The sequence below is a fragment of the Camelina sativa genome, chromosome 10 (assembly GCF_000633955.1).
Source record: "Camelina sativa cultivar DH55 chromosome 10, Cs, whole genome shotgun sequence".
Lineage (NCBI taxonomy): Eukaryota > Viridiplantae > Streptophyta > Magnoliopsida > Brassicales > Brassicaceae > Camelina > Camelina sativa.
In genome coordinates, this window is record NC_025694.1 from 1,210,074 (window position 1) to 1,228,532 (window position 18,459).

At 32.1% G+C, this 18,459-nt stretch overlaps 4 protein-coding genes across 7 annotated transcripts; 3 read left to right on the forward strand and 1 right to left on the reverse strand.

Annotated features, from left to right (window-relative positions):
- On the forward strand, positions 7,822-8,767 carry LOC109126797 (BTB/POZ and TAZ domain-containing protein 5-like; the record flags this gene model as incomplete). Its single annotated transcript, XM_019230641.1, has 3 exons — positions 7,822-8,235; positions 8,332-8,462; positions 8,563-8,767. Coding segments are annotated over exons 1-3 (558 nt in total), but the record flags the coding sequence as incomplete, so codon positions are not given.
- On the forward strand, positions 8,825-9,999 carry LOC104716359 (BTB/POZ and TAZ domain-containing protein 5). Its single transcript, XM_019230589.1, has 3 exons — positions 8,825-8,981; positions 9,082-9,388; positions 9,486-9,999. The coding sequence occupies exons 1-3, from the start codon at positions 8,854-8,856 to the stop codon at positions 9,930-9,932; spliced, it is 882 nt and encodes a 293-aa protein (XP_019086134.1). The 5' UTR covers positions 8,825-8,853; the 3' UTR covers positions 9,933-9,999.
- Positions 9,878-11,746, reverse strand: LOC109126784. 4 transcript variants are annotated; one of them, XM_019230591.1, is made up of 5 exons: positions 11,563-11,746; positions 10,718-10,815; positions 10,554-10,626; positions 10,389-10,454; positions 9,878-10,227 (listed from the first exon to the last, which is right to left on the reverse strand). In XM_019230591.1, the coding sequence occupies exons 2-5, from the start codon at positions 10,747-10,749 to the stop codon at positions 10,129-10,131; spliced, it is 270 nt and encodes an 89-aa protein (XP_019086136.1). In that variant the 5' UTR covers positions 10,750-10,815; positions 11,563-11,746; the 3' UTR covers positions 9,878-10,128. The 4 variants fall into 4 exon arrangements, with proteins under 4 accessions (XP_019086136.1, XP_019086138.1, XP_019086137.1 ...); XM_019230593.1 differs by lacking the exon at positions 11,563-11,746 and adding an exon at positions 11,066-11,197; XM_019230592.1 differs by lacking the exon at positions 11,563-11,746 and adding an exon at positions 10,948-11,197.
- On the forward strand, positions 14,388-18,064 carry LOC104716360 (BTB/POZ domain-containing protein NPY5). Its single transcript, XM_010433744.2, has 5 exons — positions 14,388-14,879; positions 15,253-15,825; positions 16,012-16,081; positions 16,158-17,267; positions 17,378-18,064. The coding sequence occupies exons 2-5, from the start codon at positions 15,764-15,766 to the stop codon at positions 17,882-17,884; spliced, it is 1,749 nt and encodes a 582-aa protein (XP_010432046.1). The 5' UTR covers positions 14,388-14,879; positions 15,253-15,763; the 3' UTR covers positions 17,885-18,064.

Consider the following 18,459-nt stretch of genomic DNA (forward strand, 5'->3'; position numbering starts at 1 on the left):
TTAGCGGTTACATTTAAATTAAAATTCTCGTATTTGCGTTTTCTTTTCTTCATTTAACCCTATGTATTGAACTAATTAATCACATTTTAAATAAAAATTAGGGTCGACATATTTTGAAGGAATGATTACTCGTTTTTTTCTTTTTTTTTTTTTCCAGCAGTGTTACTTGTCTTTGAAGACTTTTTGATGCTAGTCAATTATGATTTTATTTTTAATATCACTTGTTTATCTTACTATTTTTTGTATTTTTAGAAGTATGTCATTTCCCTTCACATGTAATGTGTATTTGTTAATTTTTATTTACATTTAAAATTTCAGAGTTTTCCATGATAATTATAAAACTATTAAAGGAAATGTTATTAATAGAAATAAATACTAAAATTTATAATAAGAAACGTATGTATAGACATAAGTTAACGGCGTTTACGTGAATGTGTTTGGGATACGAAAGGTGTTCATATGAATGTGTTATTATAGGGTAAATTTTGTGGATCAGGTATAAACAACTCCATTCGTGTCACGTGGATAACATATTCAAAATTGTATTTTTTTTTCTTTCTAGTAGCTCATAATACATATCATATATAAATGGTATATATATCTTTTTACTTGATTCAGCAAATGGCAAGCGCGTAGAACTATTGGGGAAATGAGACTTACATGTGTATTAGAAACTCTCATACATATAACATCATTGCTTTTACTGACCATCGAACTTATTGAGACAATCCTAGACCTCTAAACATGAACAAGGTTCACAGTTCACTTATTGTACTGTTATTGTTGTAACCTGTACTTATGCAATTTTTTTTTTGTATATATGAGATCAGATTTATATAGGATCCCTTGAATTTGTATCAATCATTAGTTAACAAAAGAATAATGATCCCCTTTGAAATTCTGTGCAGAAAGTAACACCACATTCCAAATACAACGTTCTTATTAACACTTCTCATTAGTGTATTCCACGTACTCTCTTTCCCCTTGTTGCTTTTGTGGTAACTCCTAAGATAAAGTGGAAATCTATTTCTAATAGGTTTTGAGTTAATACTTTATTTAAACAGAATAGTGAAATGAAAAAACAGAGGAATTCTTAGTTTTGTTAATTATTTTCCACTTATATGTTTAGTTCAATTAAATTGGCGAGACCTAGAAACTCATCATCCAATGGACTAAAATAAAGTTCAAAAAGATCTTCAAATTTGTTTCCGAAACTAGAAGTGATTAACAATAATGTTTTATAGGAATCAGTGGGGAAAACACCATACCATTCCCACTAAAAATAAATCTTCTCAGCTTTTTCAGTTTAGTTCCATATCTACTATTAATGAATGCTTGGTCATTTACAAATTTTTGCAATTATCACTCGACGTTTCTCTTCTCTGTAAGTAAATATTTTTCCTCTTTTATTTATAGTCTTATATTCACGGTAACGAGTAAATGACTTCCATGTTAGGTGAGCTAGTAATAGCATGACTCATGTAGATGTTACGAGACACGAACTTTGTATGTATATGAAAAATTATACGTGTGAGTAGATTAGATGTACGTATGCTAATACACATATCGATCGTAGGTAAGAAATACAGTCACAAACTGTATGAGTATATTTATTGTAAAAAAACGTAGGTCCCATAAGCGTATTCCAAAAAACTTACTAGTATGAGTTTTGGAGTTTTGATGAGTTTTGATGAAAACAGAGATATTGAAAGCAGGATCCGATGTATCATTAACGTAAAACCAACAACAGTTCCTATCTATCCTTTCATCTCCCTTTATCTTATGCTATAACTTACTGTATATTTTTGCCAAAGAAAATTTAATTATATACTACTGTGGATTCTTTTTTCTAGTCTATGTACCTTAATACTTCTTCCATAATAAAATAAGTGATGTTTTGGCCAAAATAATATATTTAATTTAAATAAGAAATTTAACTAATTAATTATTTATGTTTTATAGTTATTTGTATTTTGCAATTTACTTTTTCATTGTTTGAATAGTTTTTAACTAAATAATAAATGATATTTATTATTTTTGAAAATATTGATCTGTGTGTTAAAGAAACCTTATACATCGATTAAAATAATACTCCTATCAGGTAAGTAGTTTTCTATTTTCTGTTTGACTTGGAAGCGTAAATTTAAGAACCTAAAAAGAATTACATTAATCCATGAAATTCTTAAATGTGGTATACAATGAATTTAGTGAAAACACAAATATACTGATTATTCAGTTTGAATCAAGTGGAATTATACTATTACAAGATATCGGATTAAAAAGAAAACGAATAACACTTTATAATCTAGTTTGAATTAGTAAAGTGTTATTCAAAATATATATATATATATATCTAGTTTTAATTAAGTTTAGTCGTAAATAAACTTAAAAATGAAAATAAATATTCAAAACCATCGGAGGCTCCCATCTTTATGTGTTTCTGGCCCCTTTATTTGACATATAGGTTTCCCCTTCCTCTCGTTGTTCTTTTTTTTTTCAAAAACACTTCTTTAAATATTGGTGCATGACTGTGGAGCCAAGTCATTCACATTCAGTATTTTTATAGGATTATAAAATTTTCTTCATACTAGTATTAAATTGATATTTCTAAGCAGAGTTGTAAGGAAACGGGTATAAAACCAAGAAGACGCAAGATCCAAAATCTGCAACTTTTATGTGTATGTTAGTGAAGAAGTATCAGCATTTGTTCGATCTCTCCCCCTAGATACAAGTAATATTCTTATTTTTCTAGATTATTTTGTGTTTCCTTTTTTTTTTTTTTTAAGTTCTGACTTTTATTATTGTGCATTTCTATGTGTATCTATATTATATATATATATATACAATGATTACATTTTGTTAAAAAAATCTCTGAGATATTAGTATATCAAGAAGAAGGGACCGATTTCACAAAACAGACGAAACAATAAATATTAATTTACACCTGCTATCAATTTGTCATTTTATATTATTTTTTATCATACAGTAACTCGAAAATACAGTTTAATAACTTTGAATCTGGAAGATGTGATGTAATTTCAAATATTTACCGGAATTAGTAACGATTATGATGAATTTGTGTAGGCTATTTTTTATCACTTAAAAAAACAATTTTGGGTCGTTAAGCCAACTCACTAGGTGAATTTCTATGTCCAATTTTTTTTGTTATTTTTGCTCTCTCGTGCTTTCTTCTTTTCTATGATTGTATTCCCTTGTTGATAAGGAATCAAAAGACTTTTGTGGTCTATTTTACAAATTTCATAAAAATCATTATGTGGGAATTAAAATGTAGTAGTAGTGAATTACACATTACGTATGAAATGAGAGAAAAGAAACGGTCATATTTGAACATAGTGAACACTTAAAAGACTTATATAAAGAAAAATAGAGTTAGTAACCAAATGTAATTTGATCACATTTTTAATGAACTAACAAATCTAGGATACCTAACACACGTTATAGACATTGTTTTCTAATCTACTTATTATGATTCCTTGCGAGGCGAATTAGTAGTAGTCTATTTCATACTCCACCAAAAAAACAAAGGAACTCGTTCCCTCTATTTCCACAAGAAGGTCCCGAAGCTCTCTATGGGACAAAAAAGACATAACACTTATCAGATATCAATTGTATGATAATACATATAGAAGAAATATGAAGAAAAATAAAATTGATGGTGGAATGATGGTGCACGTGACAATAACTACAGTGGAGGAGCGTCGGTCACGTGCGAAAAGGCTGGATTGCCTCAGAAACGAAGAAGAAGAAGACGCTCCACCTCTGCCTAACTCGTAACAATCCAAAAAACCTTATGATATACTACTACTAGTCTACTATAACCATTTTTTTATAAATAAAAATGTGACATCATGCATATCACTACTAGCTTAGATAAGTTTCCTTAAAGAGTAAAAAAGAATTAAAATAAATAATTACTGTGCCCTGCCCATATAGTCTGTGCCATGTGTTAAGTTTCTTTGGGGCTTGGTGCCCATCTAAGTGGAACCTTTGACTGGTGAAGTTTTTTTTTTTACGATTCCAAGATGGTCAAACTTTGACCAAATATTTCTATTTACCTGTGTCCGATTTGTATAACTTAACTTGGGGTACAGCTTGGATAAGTAAAAAAATTTCGATTTTTCTTTCGTGTGTGTAAGTGTAACAACTACCAAGTATTGGGTTAGGTGGGAAGCATCATGGTTTTAGCGAGAGAATATACAAGTCTCTATAAAGGAAGAAGTATAGATCATGGAAATCATAAAATTTACTTGACAATCCAGCCTTATGAAAAGAGGTAGAAATGACCGGAGTTAAAACAAGTATATAAATGGCTTAGTCTTTGTGTATATAACAAAACGTTCACAAACTCTTTTTTTTTTACATAATAATATAATATTATATATTATTGATAAAATAAAAAAATGCAATCTAGCGAGAATGGTTCGTTGAAGGAATAGAGTACAACAAAATTATCAGCCACCTAGCTCTTCGGATTTATATCCGTTGTGTTAGATGTGCACTGTTTGCAATTACACTAACCATAAATGTTATCGACAATATTTTCATGTTTGATTCACTATATATATAAGATGAGTACTAGTAATAGTAAAAAAAAAAAAAAAGGAGAGTATGTATGTACATACATCACAGCTTATCCGAATTAATAGAAGAAGTCTTGAAACTCGTGTGAACTCTTCTGGTTCACGCTTTAGAGTCACCATCCAACTTATATAACGAAACTGCTCATTTAATTGTTACACATACCATTACTTTTTTTTTTTTTATAATTAATCTCATCTATTTTGTTTGAAGGGAACAATATATGGGCATATGTAGGTTGTGTATATGCATACACTTGCCATCGAATTATAACAGCTAACAAGAAAAATGCAAATAATTAGAATTTTATATACATGCATGTTATGTTGTATAAATTTATTAGAATATATAGAGGTAGATGAAGAAGACAAGAAAGCAATTCCCATTTCGTTACAAACAACAACGAGTCAAGAGGCTTTGCCATATTATTTTTATAATTAATTACATTTTCTCTCAATTGCTATTTGCTATTTTTATTATTTATTGGCCCTTCTTATGCATACACATACGTTTTATTTTTTGAATTGTAGTGACTTTTGAAAAAAAAAAACATATGTATTCAATTTTAAAACTGTTAGTCTTTTTTTTGTTTTTGTCAACTTCAAAAATTTTAGTTGTTGTAAAAAGTTTAAAAGAAATTGTTAGAGGAACGAAAAAATTGGTAATTTATATACAGAAAATTGCAAAAAATCGTAAATAGAATAAATTTGGGTACATGCGACGATAATCGTTACAAGAGAAGTTTAATTGTGGTGTTTTAAAAAAAAAATTCTCCGGAAATCATATCATACAAATTCATTTAAATTATTATCTACAAAACCTTAAACAAAAATATCAAAGAAGACAAAACAATTTATTTATAATAATACTATTCTTCATAAAAAAAACCTTAAAAACTTAAAAAGTTTTAAAAACATGAATATAAAAGGTTTTTTAAAAATTAAGAAAAAAGTATGGTTCACAAAAAAAAAGATGTTAAATTGAAGTTATGTGTAACGCATGTTGGACCTAGAACACCTCTTACATACCACAAAGAATATGGACCGGATGTTGTATCCGGTTTGCTTACCCAAATTTAAAATTCAACACTTAAAAAACCAAAAAAGAAAAAAAAGAAAGCAAAAAATCCGTATAAAAAAAAAGTTTAAAAACCCGAAGAAAAAAAAAAACGCTAAAACGTTAGAAAAAATATTGGTACTTTCCAACAGTCGGGCCTTCAAGAAAGCCCATTACTGTATGGATGCTTTGAGAGCAAAAGTGGATTAGCTTTTATTTGTAGGGATTATGGGTTAGTATCTGTTTATTATATATCCGATGTGGGATTTGGTTAATTTTTAAAACGTATTGGGCTTTTATTCGATCAAAAAGGCTTATGGCGGCTAAAGCATCGCGGGTAATGACTAATAATGGGCCTATAGTTCACTGTAAGGCGAGACCCAAATTTTTATCGAAGCGTTTGTATGGGCCCATTAACATATGAGTGGCCCATGTGTGAGCGATATAGCTAAACAATTTAGTGATTGTGAGGTTCCATTCCCATGCTATATACAATCTCTTTTCTTTCTTTATCAATCAATGTTAAAAGGCCATTTACAATCGGAGTTCGTGGACCTTAGTGTATAAAACCCACAAGTTTTGTTTGTATGGTCAAAGTATATATTTTTTTTAATCTGTAGTCGTTACAATATGTTAGTTTTATTTAGTGATTGAAAATGTGATTTTGATATATATTATACTAAAAATTTCTCTGATTTGTCATATTAGCAGCACTTGTAAAAGAGAAAGTGCCTCATGAAGTATACGAAGAGGTCAACGTGCCAGCAACTTACACACACTCGTGACCAAGTAATACTCCACTATATTCAAAAGCGCTCTATCATTTTTTTGTTTTGGGGGGGGATGAGTCAGCGAGTGATAATTGCGTTATTTAATTTCTGCTTTTCATTTAGTTTAATCATACTTTTCGTATAATCATATGTTAAGTTGTCGCATAAAGGCAATGGTGACGTTTTTCACAACATAATCTCAAAAAATGAAACAAAAAGTACTATTATTAATATTACCCATATAATTTTAACTTATACTATTACCTATCATAATCTTACGGTCTTCTTACCTAATGATGGTCGGTCTTTTAAATGGTTCAAAATTATATGACATTATTATTTTATTTTATGTAAATTGGATGGATTTTCTTTGAACAAATCTTTAAACTAATGTAATGATTTATTCTTGGAAAAATTCATACAATATATCTTAAACTTGGATGAATATATATTATCACATGTTTTTCAACTTTTAACTGATCTCAAGAGTAAAAAATGAAACCACTAGATGCTATTTTTTCAATTCATTATATAACTATCATTTCCTAACAAGAATGTAAACATAGTCGAGATCAACATTTATTTAGCTGACTCCTTCTGTTATTAGTAGGATTAGGATATGTGTTTTATACACATAATACATGACTAGGATCTGACACTTTTAGTATTTATAAATATTGACCGAAAATTATACGAATTTTATTTCAGGGTTATTTAATTGCGCTGACATCTAACGTACGTATTATATTAATATTTGAAGTTTGAACAGTTCATGTAACAGTAATATTCTAGTTGAACGAGGCAACATTTTTATATGAAAAAGTCGATATTTCAACGTAAAACAATTTTTTGGTCAATTTAGCCATGTTTTGTTTTGTGAACCGCTTGGACCGTCCACCAACCCAAAATATGGCAGTTCAAACACGGTTTGCATATTAACTTTTTGGTTGATTTATATAAAAAAAAAAGTCATCTGGATTAATTGATCCGTTATACTTCAATTTGTAACGTTTGAAAGTTTTTGAGTTACCAATCTAATGACAACCACATGTTTATTATGATTGTGAACTATTGAATTAAAAAATGCATATGTTTGTATTACAAATACGTCGTCGCCAACCACTAATCAGTGGATAATTAAACCAAATAAAGAGATATATAATAGATCTAGAATTGGATATCTATTTCCTATTTTAGTTATGTAAATACTTGGATATAATAAATATAATGTAAAAGAGACTAGGAAATAAAAATAGATAGAGAATAAAAAAGTGAGTGATTAGGAAAGTTCGTCATCCAACGTGTATATGAATCAGCACTTATCTATTTGATACAATCCTCTCTGTTTTACACAGTTCACATTTTTCGATTTCCAACCAATTAAATCACACAATTCTCGTAAAATAAAATCCTTTTTTATTAAAAATCTAATCAGACAAAAGAAGAAGAAGAAGAAGCAATAGTAATATAAATAGTCTCCCGCTCGCCTCATCTCTTCTTTTTCTTATTTCCCCTTTCTTGATAAGCACCTCACCTCATTTTCTCTTATAGATCTCTGAAACTGAGATTTCGTTAACAGATATATAAAATGGAGAACATCTCATCGGAAAAAGTTTCAGGACCACCATCACCACCACCTTATCCGGTAATAATAAAGTCAACGGATCTGTTTACGCGAAGAAAATGCCAAAGCTTTGTTTCTAAAGCTACAAGAGATTCATGGGATCGTATGTTCGACGAAGCTCATGGAGCTGATGTTTTGATTCATACGGATGATAATGGTTTGGTCTACGCACATTCTAATGTCATCGTAAGTTCCTCACATACATTTTATTAATCTTATTACTTTAAGAAAAATATATCATTAATTGAATCTTAATTAAGTTTTATCTTTTCTTGTAATCAGGGAATGGCTTCAGATGTAATCAAAGGAATTATGAAGCAAGATAAGAGAAGACCTCATCGCAAAACGATCTCAATCCTCGGTGTTCCTCACGACGCTGTTCGAGTTTTCATTCGATTCTTATACTCTTCTTGGTAATTTAATTATACCTTTGCTCTCAATCCAAACAAATGTGGAAGTCTTTGGTTATAATTATAATTACATTACTTAATCCTCTTTGCTCTGTATTTGCAGTTATGAGAAACAAGATATGGAAGATTTCTCAATGCATCTTCTTGTGTTGTCACATGTCTACGTGGTACCACATCTGAAACGAGTGTGCGAGTCAGAATTCGAGAACAGTTTGCTCAACAAAGAGAATGTGATTGATGTGTTTCAGCTCGCTCTTCTCTGTGATGCTCCTCGTCTTGGTCTTCTATGTCACAGAATGATNACTCTCATACATTTTATTAATCTTATTACTTTAAGAAAAATATATCATTAATTGAATCTTAATTAAGTTTTATCTTTTCTTGTAATCAGGGAATGGCTTCAGATGTAATCAAAGGAATTATGAAGCAAGATAAGAGAAGACCTCATCGCAAAACGATCTCAATCCTCGGTGTTCCTCACGACGCTGTTCGAGTTTTCATTCGATTCTTATACTCTTCTTGGTAATTTAATTATACCTTTGCTCTCAATCCAAACAAATGTGGAAGTCTTTGGTTATAATTATAATTACATTACTTAATCCTCTTTGCTCTGTATTTGCAGTTATGAGAAACAAGATATGGAAGATTTCTCAATGCATCTTCTTGTGTTGTCACATGTCTACGTGGTACCACATCTGAAACGAGTGTGCGAGTCAGAATTCGAGAACAGTTTGCTCAACAAAGAGAATGTGATTGATGTGTTTCAGCTCGCTCTTCTCTGTGATGCTCCTCGTCTTGGTCTTCTATGTCACAGAATGATTCTCAAGAACTTTGAAGAAGTTTCTACTTCTCAAGGATGGCTGGCAATGAAAGAGAGCCATCCTAGACTCCAGAAAGAGCTCTTACGCTCTGTCGCTTACGAGCTTAATGTAATAACTACACCAAAATCCTTCAACTTTCTTAAAAGATATGTACTTCCACAGTTTTCTGATGAGTTTTCGTTTCAAATGATGTCTTTTTTTGCAGTGCTTGAAGCAAAGAAACAGGAAACAGAAAGAGATACAGACTTACACACAGTTGTATGATGCAATGGAGGCTTTTGTTCATATATGTAGAGATGGATGCAGAGAAATTGGTCCAACAAAGATCGAAACCCCGCATGTCTCTTGCGGATTTCAAGCGTGCAACGGTTTAGAGCAGCTACTGAAACATTTGGCGGTATGCAAACTAAGATCAATCCCTGGTGGTTGCAGCCGCTGCAAGAGAATGTGGCAGCTTCTTGAGCTTCATTCCCGTATTTGCGTAGACTCGGAACAGTGTAAAGTCCCTCTTTGCAATAATTTCAAGGAGAGGATGAAGACACAGAGCAGGAAAGATGAGAAAAGATGGAAACTTTTAGTGAAGAATGTTTTGAGCACTAAGAAAATTGGAGGATCTCCATTCTTTTTGCAGGCAATTGATGTTACTTTATGACATTGTTTTATCGCTTTTAGATTACAGAAATTGCATATTTATACACAGGATGTACATAGGTTACACAGATTCTTTGTAAAAATAGATCCGAGATTCAAAAATACAGTGTCTGGACACAAACCTCTCTTCCGAACCTAAGATCCTCCCTTTCAAGCCCGGCCCAAACCGGCCCGGTCTATCCTGACTAGTGAGTTCTTCAATGTTCTTCTTCATCACCAATCGTTAGTGTTGATAGAGAATCTTCAACTGTTTCTCTTCCTTCCAACACATTTTGAGTTTGAGTTTCCACCCTTTTCTGCAAAACCGAGTTCGCTTAGTAAGCAGCAAGCTGATACTTATAAGGGCATACAAATATCCCACGTCTAGCAGGAGGGAACTAAATCAAAGCAAGACGTAAAGGCACACAAACACACAATCCTTTAATCTCTCTTTTAGCGAAAAGCAAACAGAACATACCTTTTGATTTAAACGATGAGTGGTCATTAGCTCATAGAATTTACGCATCATCATCTCATGTTCAACCTGAAAACAAAGATAATTTCACCAGGTTTAATGATCTCTGATCCCTAATTACATGACAACGAACAAGCTCAGTAAAAGAATTTCTTTAATTCATAATACCTGGAGTGTTTGGAGTTCTTGTGACATGGTCTTATGAGCTTCTTTGAGTAATTCACTTTGCTTCTCCAAATGGCTTTTTGACAATCAAAAACGAATTCGGTTAACAACACGTAACTAAATACACAGATTATGGGTAACAAAGAAGCTGCATAAATGATAATTACTTAAACAAATCACCGGTATGTTGGGGGTCCATCCTCACAAATGATTGAGCTCTCTTGCAAATGAGAACGCCGTTGATCTTGACCTCGTTTTAGGTACTCTACAGAATTAAATCGAAAGTAAATTCCAATCAGCGACACAATCTCCCAAACATAAGAGTTTCGTTCTACCAAACAAGTCTTATTCCACAGTTCAAATTGATAAGTTCTGATTTGGGCATAACTATACATACAAATAGATCATAGTTTTCAAAAATCTGGACATGGAAAGATGGATTCGAATTCACTGCTTAACTACACAAGTAACTGTGTAAAGAAACCAGAATCAGATATAAACAGTTGAACAATAACTTCAAAAAGAAGACTCTTTACTGCCACACACACAAGAAAAAACGCATCTCTTTATGAATCTCAAAAGACGAAACAAAACAAACACAGAAGAAGGAAAAGATTAAAGAGAGACAGAGAAGAATCCAAACAGTTAGAGAACAAACAACAAGGACAAGACACTAAGTTTTTTTTGTTTCCAACACAAAAAAAAAAAAAAAAAAAAAAAAAAAAAAAAAAAAAAAAAAAAAAAAAANCGGTTTTTAGGAAAAGGAAGACCTGACTTAGACAATTCATCGAGCACTTAGTGCGCAAAACCTAAAAACAGTCTTCAATCACAATCTACCAATATCAAAACAATACTTTGCAAATAAATTAGTACAAACCCACTAATTCTAAATCCTAATTCATCCCAATTCAAGATTTTTTTCACCCTTATAAGACCCAATTCAAAACCCTAATTATATCCACGAAAAAAAGAAAGATACGAAAGCTTAGGAATTGGATATAACAAATCTTACCTGAGAAAAAGAAAAGATTTCAGGACGGAAAGATCGATGTAGATCGTAGAACAATCTCTCTGTTCTGTTCACGAGAGCGAAGTTACACGACGAAGATCGATTTGGGGATTTCACTTTTCTAATTTTCTCGATTTTGAGGAAAAAAGTGAAATTTGCCTCTTTTTATACCACACACTTGTTGCCGCCAAGGAGCAAAGCCTCTGTTACAGCCAGAAGATTCGTCTAATATCAGGATTAATTTTCAAATTATAAAATAAATAAATATACAAATAGAGAATTTTCTGTTATATTCATGTCAGCAAATTTATGGGTAGAGCCGTAGAGGAATCTAATAATATTATAAATAAAAAATTTAAAAAGATATAAAAAATTGTCAAAAAAAACAGAAAACAAGAAAAAAATAATATGTATTGTAGAAAAAAATCTTCAATTTTATAGGAAATTTAAAGTTTTATATAAAATTTATTTACTTAGCATTACATATTTCGGTTTTCTGAAAATAAGCAACAATAAATTTTATATTTTTTTTGATATTTTGTTATTGGTGATATTATAAGCTAAGGATTGTTTGCATGCAGATGACATTCAAAAGCAAAACTTGATCACTGGGTTGAGCTTTATTATACAGAATATGTAGTTGCCCTTGTCTTTCCCATAAATTTATTTATCAGCATGCAAATTGCATGTTGGAATCCCATAACTTTATCTGTTTGTCATGAATCCTGTCACTGTCACACGATCGAAAGAAAACAAAGTAATTTCCAATACAAAATTATGCTATATAGTAATACAATTACAACTTTTTCTTGTAATTCGACTCTAGACCAATATCGTGGAATTCGACTCATGGCACGAAATTAAAGTGGAGTTTGACAGCTAAACTTTTGATACACATGTACTCGACAATACTAGACAACGGTAAACCTACAATCTCTTATTATTACAGGTGGTGTGATATACTGATAATGATATATACCACAAAAGAAAAAAAGAAAAAAATAAAAGAAGAAATCTAGATTTTTCTAATCAAATGAATGAACGTGCATGCTCTTACCAATTTAATCGTTCGGTTGAAAGCAAAGCTAACGAGTAACGAATATCGAAAACGATTTGCATGGATTCCATATGAGTATGATCGATCACTTTTAATTTGATCGCATACAACTTTTGATAAACTAAGAATTAAAGAATTTAGTACGAAGTAATATAGAATATATATAAACTAAGGAGATTTGGGAAAAAAGAAGAAGAGATAAAGGCTGGCTAAAAAGGGGGATGAATGGACCACGTTTTGGTGGTTCCCATAATCACACGAGTACTCGTCCATATTGTAATTAGGTAACATGTAGCTTTCGACTTTCCCTATCGTTTCACAACGTTCAATACTTTGGGAAAGAAAATTCTGATAAAAATTTATGTTAGTTCTAATCATTACATTATATTTGCTTTAACATTACTATAACAAGTTAAATCAAACGCAGCCGAAGATAATACGATATGAGATCAAAACTTATAAGAATATTCATACATATATATGCATCCGGAAAACAATTACTGTATATCGCTTATATTCAATTATAATTTTATAATATTAGTTCACATTGATTAATTAGAAAATATTGCGTGCCGTAAATTAAGCTGAGTTTCATATTGATTATAACTATATATTTAGAAATGTTAAAACTTAAAACCAACTAAAAAGTTAAAAATAAGCAAAAGAGAATCATCATTAGCTATTGTTCCTAATTTTTTTTTTGTTTATTAATTTTGCAATTCGAAATTTATGCTACTTGGCTAGCAATCTTAGGCCATGTGGTTTGCTATAATCACACGAATGTTTCTTAGAAAACCCTTATGAATTTATTTATAAACTCTAAAACAATTTTACTTGACTCAATAGCATCAAGATTGTATTCCTAATAACACTCTTCTTTATTTTTATTTTTGATCAAAGTCCTAATAACACTCTTAAAATATTACAACTACACGTCGATCGATCCATTAATTTGATCATTCAACTATCCATGATGATGACGTAGAGACATTTGCTTTATCAATCACCTGCAAGTTTCAGAAGTAGTAGAATCGAATCTGATGAAAGGACAACAAAAAGAAATAAAATAAAAATAAAAATAAAAACTTAGAAGAGGCAAAATCTATTGGATAATGTGAATAGATTCGTGAGAGATGTATAAAACCATGTGAAGGATGAAAGAGCAATGAATCGGACTTCTTAATTAACTTTTTTAAGCTAGCTTGCATTCATTGGATTCTTATTGGCTGCCACATGCATCGATCGCACCCTTTTGGCATCTCAACTAGTATTAATCTTTGAGGATCTACAAAATTAAACTTGAAGTGAATCTAATCAAAAAGATTTTCTGCAACGACCCAAAAAAAAAAAAAAACATATCTTTAGGTCCAAATTGGTTTAGAAACTCTTTGACTTTTTTAATTACTTATCAATAATAAATATACTTGTTTGACTCACAAAACTAAGTTTACAATGGGTCCTCTAGAATCATTAGGATCACAAAATATGAGAAATTGGTTTTAGTTAGATTTTTATTCTAAAGAAATATTTTAAATGACTATTTAGCTAAATAATTTGTAACAAAAAAAAATAGTGATTGATGATGAGAAAAAGCAGAGTAAGAAGAAGAAGAGAAAAAGGAAAAGAGAGAGAGAGAGATAATGAAAAGGAAAGGAGAAAACATATCCTGAAAAGAAGGTAAGTTTGTCTGAAGAGAAGGGGGCACACCAAGTTAGTGCTTTGTCAGATTTCGCGTGCCTTTTTTTTTCTTTCTTTCTTTCTTTCTACACACAACAACACACACACACACAAAAAAAAAGAGAGACTTCTCTTCTTCTTCGTCTTCGTCTCCATCTCTCTTTCATTCAGTTTAATGTTTGGCTCCTTTCTCCTTTTTTTTTTCTCGATTTTAAAGAAAGTATTGATTTTTATAACGAAAGGTCACTGTTTTATCGTTTAAGAAAAGAAAAAAAATTAAAGGTAGAATCTTTTATCATCAAACCTGAACTCGAGAAGAGAGGAAAAAGGCTTCTCTGTTTTGTTTTTTTGGTGTGTAGCGCATTTTTCGTTCTTGGGTTTAAAGTTTAAAGAACCAACCAACAGCTCATACTTTGCTCAATTTGTGTGGGGCTCTTTCTTTTATACATACGCAGAGAGAGAGAAAGAGAGAGAAAGAGAAGAGAAAGAAGAGAGATTATATAGCAATTAGACTTTTGTGCTAGTGGTGCGTGGCTCATGATTAAGAGAAGAACCTTAAGGCTGGCTTCTGAGGAAGACTAACAAGGTATTATTATAGAAACTTTAGATTTTGATTTTTCGAATTTGTGGGTTTAGACAATTTTGATATTATAAGTTGTTTTCTTTTTGTATTTTGAAGTGTTGCAATTGAAAGATCTTAGGGTTTTCTTTAGAGAATCGAATCGATTCTTGATGTAAATAAAAAAAAAGAACTCTTTTTTTTTTTTTTTTTTATTTTTAGACTTTTAGTCCTCTTGTACCATAAACGACCTTCTCTGCCACTAATGTCAAGTTTTGTATTCGTTAGATTCTTTCTTTAGCAAACATCCAAAAAAGATTTGATTCATCTTGTCTATTGAATAAGTGGCAATCTTCAATTTTTCCTCTGTTTTTTTTTTGTTGTTTCTTGATTCTTGCAGGGGCCAGGGTTACTACTATTCTAAACGACGACGCTTTTGCAATCACCACCACCACCCACAAAAAGATTCAAGCTTTGGATTCGTTTGTCTACTATAGAATTACAAAGTTTCACACAGTGGTCTGGTCTGGTCTGGTCGACTTATAAAAAAATTAGAAAAGGGTTTCACGTGTTTCTGTGTTTGTGAATGTGTGAAGCACTTTGAAAACTGAGAAAAAAAAGAATTTGATTATTTTAAAAAGAGTTTATCTCTGTCTGTGTGTGTGTCTGCTGTCAGTAAATTCGAGCTTTGAGTGGGTGTTTTGTGCATCTCTAAGTTTTTTTTTTAAATCTTTTCTATGATCTTTTTCTTTTTTCTTTATTCAATGTTCTCTTTGAGATGTGAGACTCCTCCATTACCATTGTTTCCTTAAGTCTCTGACTCAAGAACGCTTTTTGGGAGAGTGATAACACACACAGTTTTTAAGTCTTTTCTTTCTTGAGATCCCTCTCTTCTATTAGATTTTCTCACCATGAAGTTCATGAAACTTGGATCCAAACCTGATTCGTTTCAATCCGAAGGAGACAATGCTAGGTTTGTGTTTCTTAATCTTTACCTTCTTTCTTTCTTTTTTGGTTCTTTTTTTATTACAATGTTGGTTTTTGTCTGAAATCCAATTTGAGTTAATCAGCTTATTAATCTGTTAAAATCTCAACAATATGGATCTTTGTGTTTGTTTTTTTCTGACAGTTTACTTTTGTTAATCTCTGGTTCTTAAAGGTATGTAGCAAGTGACTTAGCAACAGATGTTATAGTCATCATTGGGGATGTCAAATTCTATCTTCACAAGGTACAAAACACTTAAAAAGATTCAATCTTTAGTGTATCTTATATATGTATCCTAATCACAGTTTTGATATTTTCAGTTTCCGTTGCTGTCGAAAAGCGCAAGGTTGCAGAAGCTAATCACAACAACAACATCATCGTCATCAAATGAAGATGATCAGATTCATCATCATCATGAGGACGAGATTGAGATAGCAGATATACCCGGTGGTCCTGCTTCATTCGAGATCTGTGCTAAATTCTGTTATGGAATGACCGTTACTCTAAACGCTTACAACGTAGTCGCTGCTCGCTGCGCCGCTGAGTTTCTTGAAATGTATGAAACCGTCGAAAAAGGTAACCTTGTTTACAAGATTGAGGTTTTCTTGAACTCAAGCATACTCCAAAGCTGGAAAGATTCGATCATCGTTCTTCAAACCACGAGAGCTTTGTCTCCATACGCTGAAGAGTTGAAGCTAACGGGACGCTGTCTTGACTCGATCGCATCTAGAGCTTCGATTGATACTTCGAAAGTCGAATGGTCGTATACTTACAGCAAGAAGAAGAATCTTGACAATGGTTTGAGGAAACCGCAGGCTGTTCCTAGAGACTGGTGGGTTGAGGATCTTTGTGATCTTCATATCGATTTGTATAAACGAGCAGTCGCAACAATCGAAGCTAGAGGGAACGTTTCAGCAGACGTTATCGGAGAAGCGTTGCACGCGTATGCGATTAGAAGGATTCCTGGATTCAGCAAAAACAGTTCTGTACAGATCACTGACTTTGCCAAGTACAGAGCTTTAGCTGATTCGATCATTGAACTGATACCTGATGAGAAACGCAGCGTTTCTTCGAGTTTCTTGACTAAGTTGTTACGTGCTTCGATCTTTCTTGGTTGTGATGAAGTAACCGGGTTAAAGAACAGAGTTGGTGAACGGTTAGATGAGGCTAACTTGGGTGATGTTTTGCTCTATGATGTTGAGTTGATGCACAGCTTAGTTGAGGTTTTCTTGAAATCACGTGACCCGAGAGAGGATGATTTAACCGCTAAAGCATCAGTTGCAAAGCTTGTCGATGGTTACTTAGCTGAAAAGTCTAGGGATTCAGATAGTTTGCCTCTTCAGAAGTTCCTCTCACTCGCGGATATGGTCTCCAGCTTTCCTAGACAGTCTCATGATGGAGTTTATCGCGCAATCGACATGTTCCTTAAGGTAAAAGAACCAACTACTCAGTTTATACAAAGATTTGTGTAAAATCAAGATTTGATCAAGTTACTAATCAAGATTCTGTTTTTTTTCTTGAAATGATGATCTCTTATCAGGAACATCCGGAGATGAACAAGAGCGAGAAGAAGAGAATCTGCAGGCTAATGGACTGTAGAAAGCTATCAGCAGAAGCATGCGCACACGCAGTTCAAAACGAGAGATTACCAATGCGTGTGGTGGTGCAAGTGCTCTTCTTTGAACAGGTAAGAGCCAACAACAACGGATCATCATCTACAGGGAACAGCACGCCAGAGATTATCCCGGCTTCGAGATCGACGAACACTACTGATCAAGAAGACACAGAGTGTTGGGACACAGAGGATATCAAAGCCTTGAGAGGTGAATTAGCAAGTCTAAGACTCGCAAAGAATCAACAGGAGAACAACAATAACAACAAAGGGAAATTGATGAAAGGAGGAGGATTGGGAGTTTCTAGAGTGTTCTCGAAGCTTTGGTCTGGTAAAGAGAGAAGTGGAGAAATGATGAGTAGCTCAGGGACTTCGAGTCCTGGTTCTATTAATGATGACTCTAAGTCTTCTTCTTCCACAAGCAAGAAACATTAGCCCAGGAGGAGCAAGAAGCAAGAAGCTAAGAAAAAAAAGATGAATTAGGTGTGCTAAAATGTTCATCCAAATTACTAACTTATTTCTTTCTTTGCTAGAGATCCAATTTCTCAGATGTTACTATTTTCTTCTCTTTGTGATGTTCTTCTTCCTTAGTAGGTATGGTTTTATTTTTTGCTATGTTGTCACTTTAAAATGGAAGTGTTTAAAACCAAAAAAAAAAAGGGTTCTTGAAATAATAATAAAAAGGAGAAATTAGATGTAAAGTCTCTTTTAATTTTTAAAAATAGTGTTTTATGATTATACAATAACAGAATAAGTTTTTAAAAAACAATTGTCGGAAAAAAATTGCTTACAAAACATCTTCTAATAAATAAACTCGTGACGAGCTACAAATTTCAGAAAATTAATTTGTTAATAGATCATTAACAAATGGTTGATTTTACAAATTAGGAAACCATAATAATTTTTGCGAAGTCTTTGACGTTATTTTGTTACTTGCGTACAGACAAGTAACCAAGTATCGAGATTTATGGACTAAGGCCCAAGTCGGTATGTCATATCTCCGAGCCTTT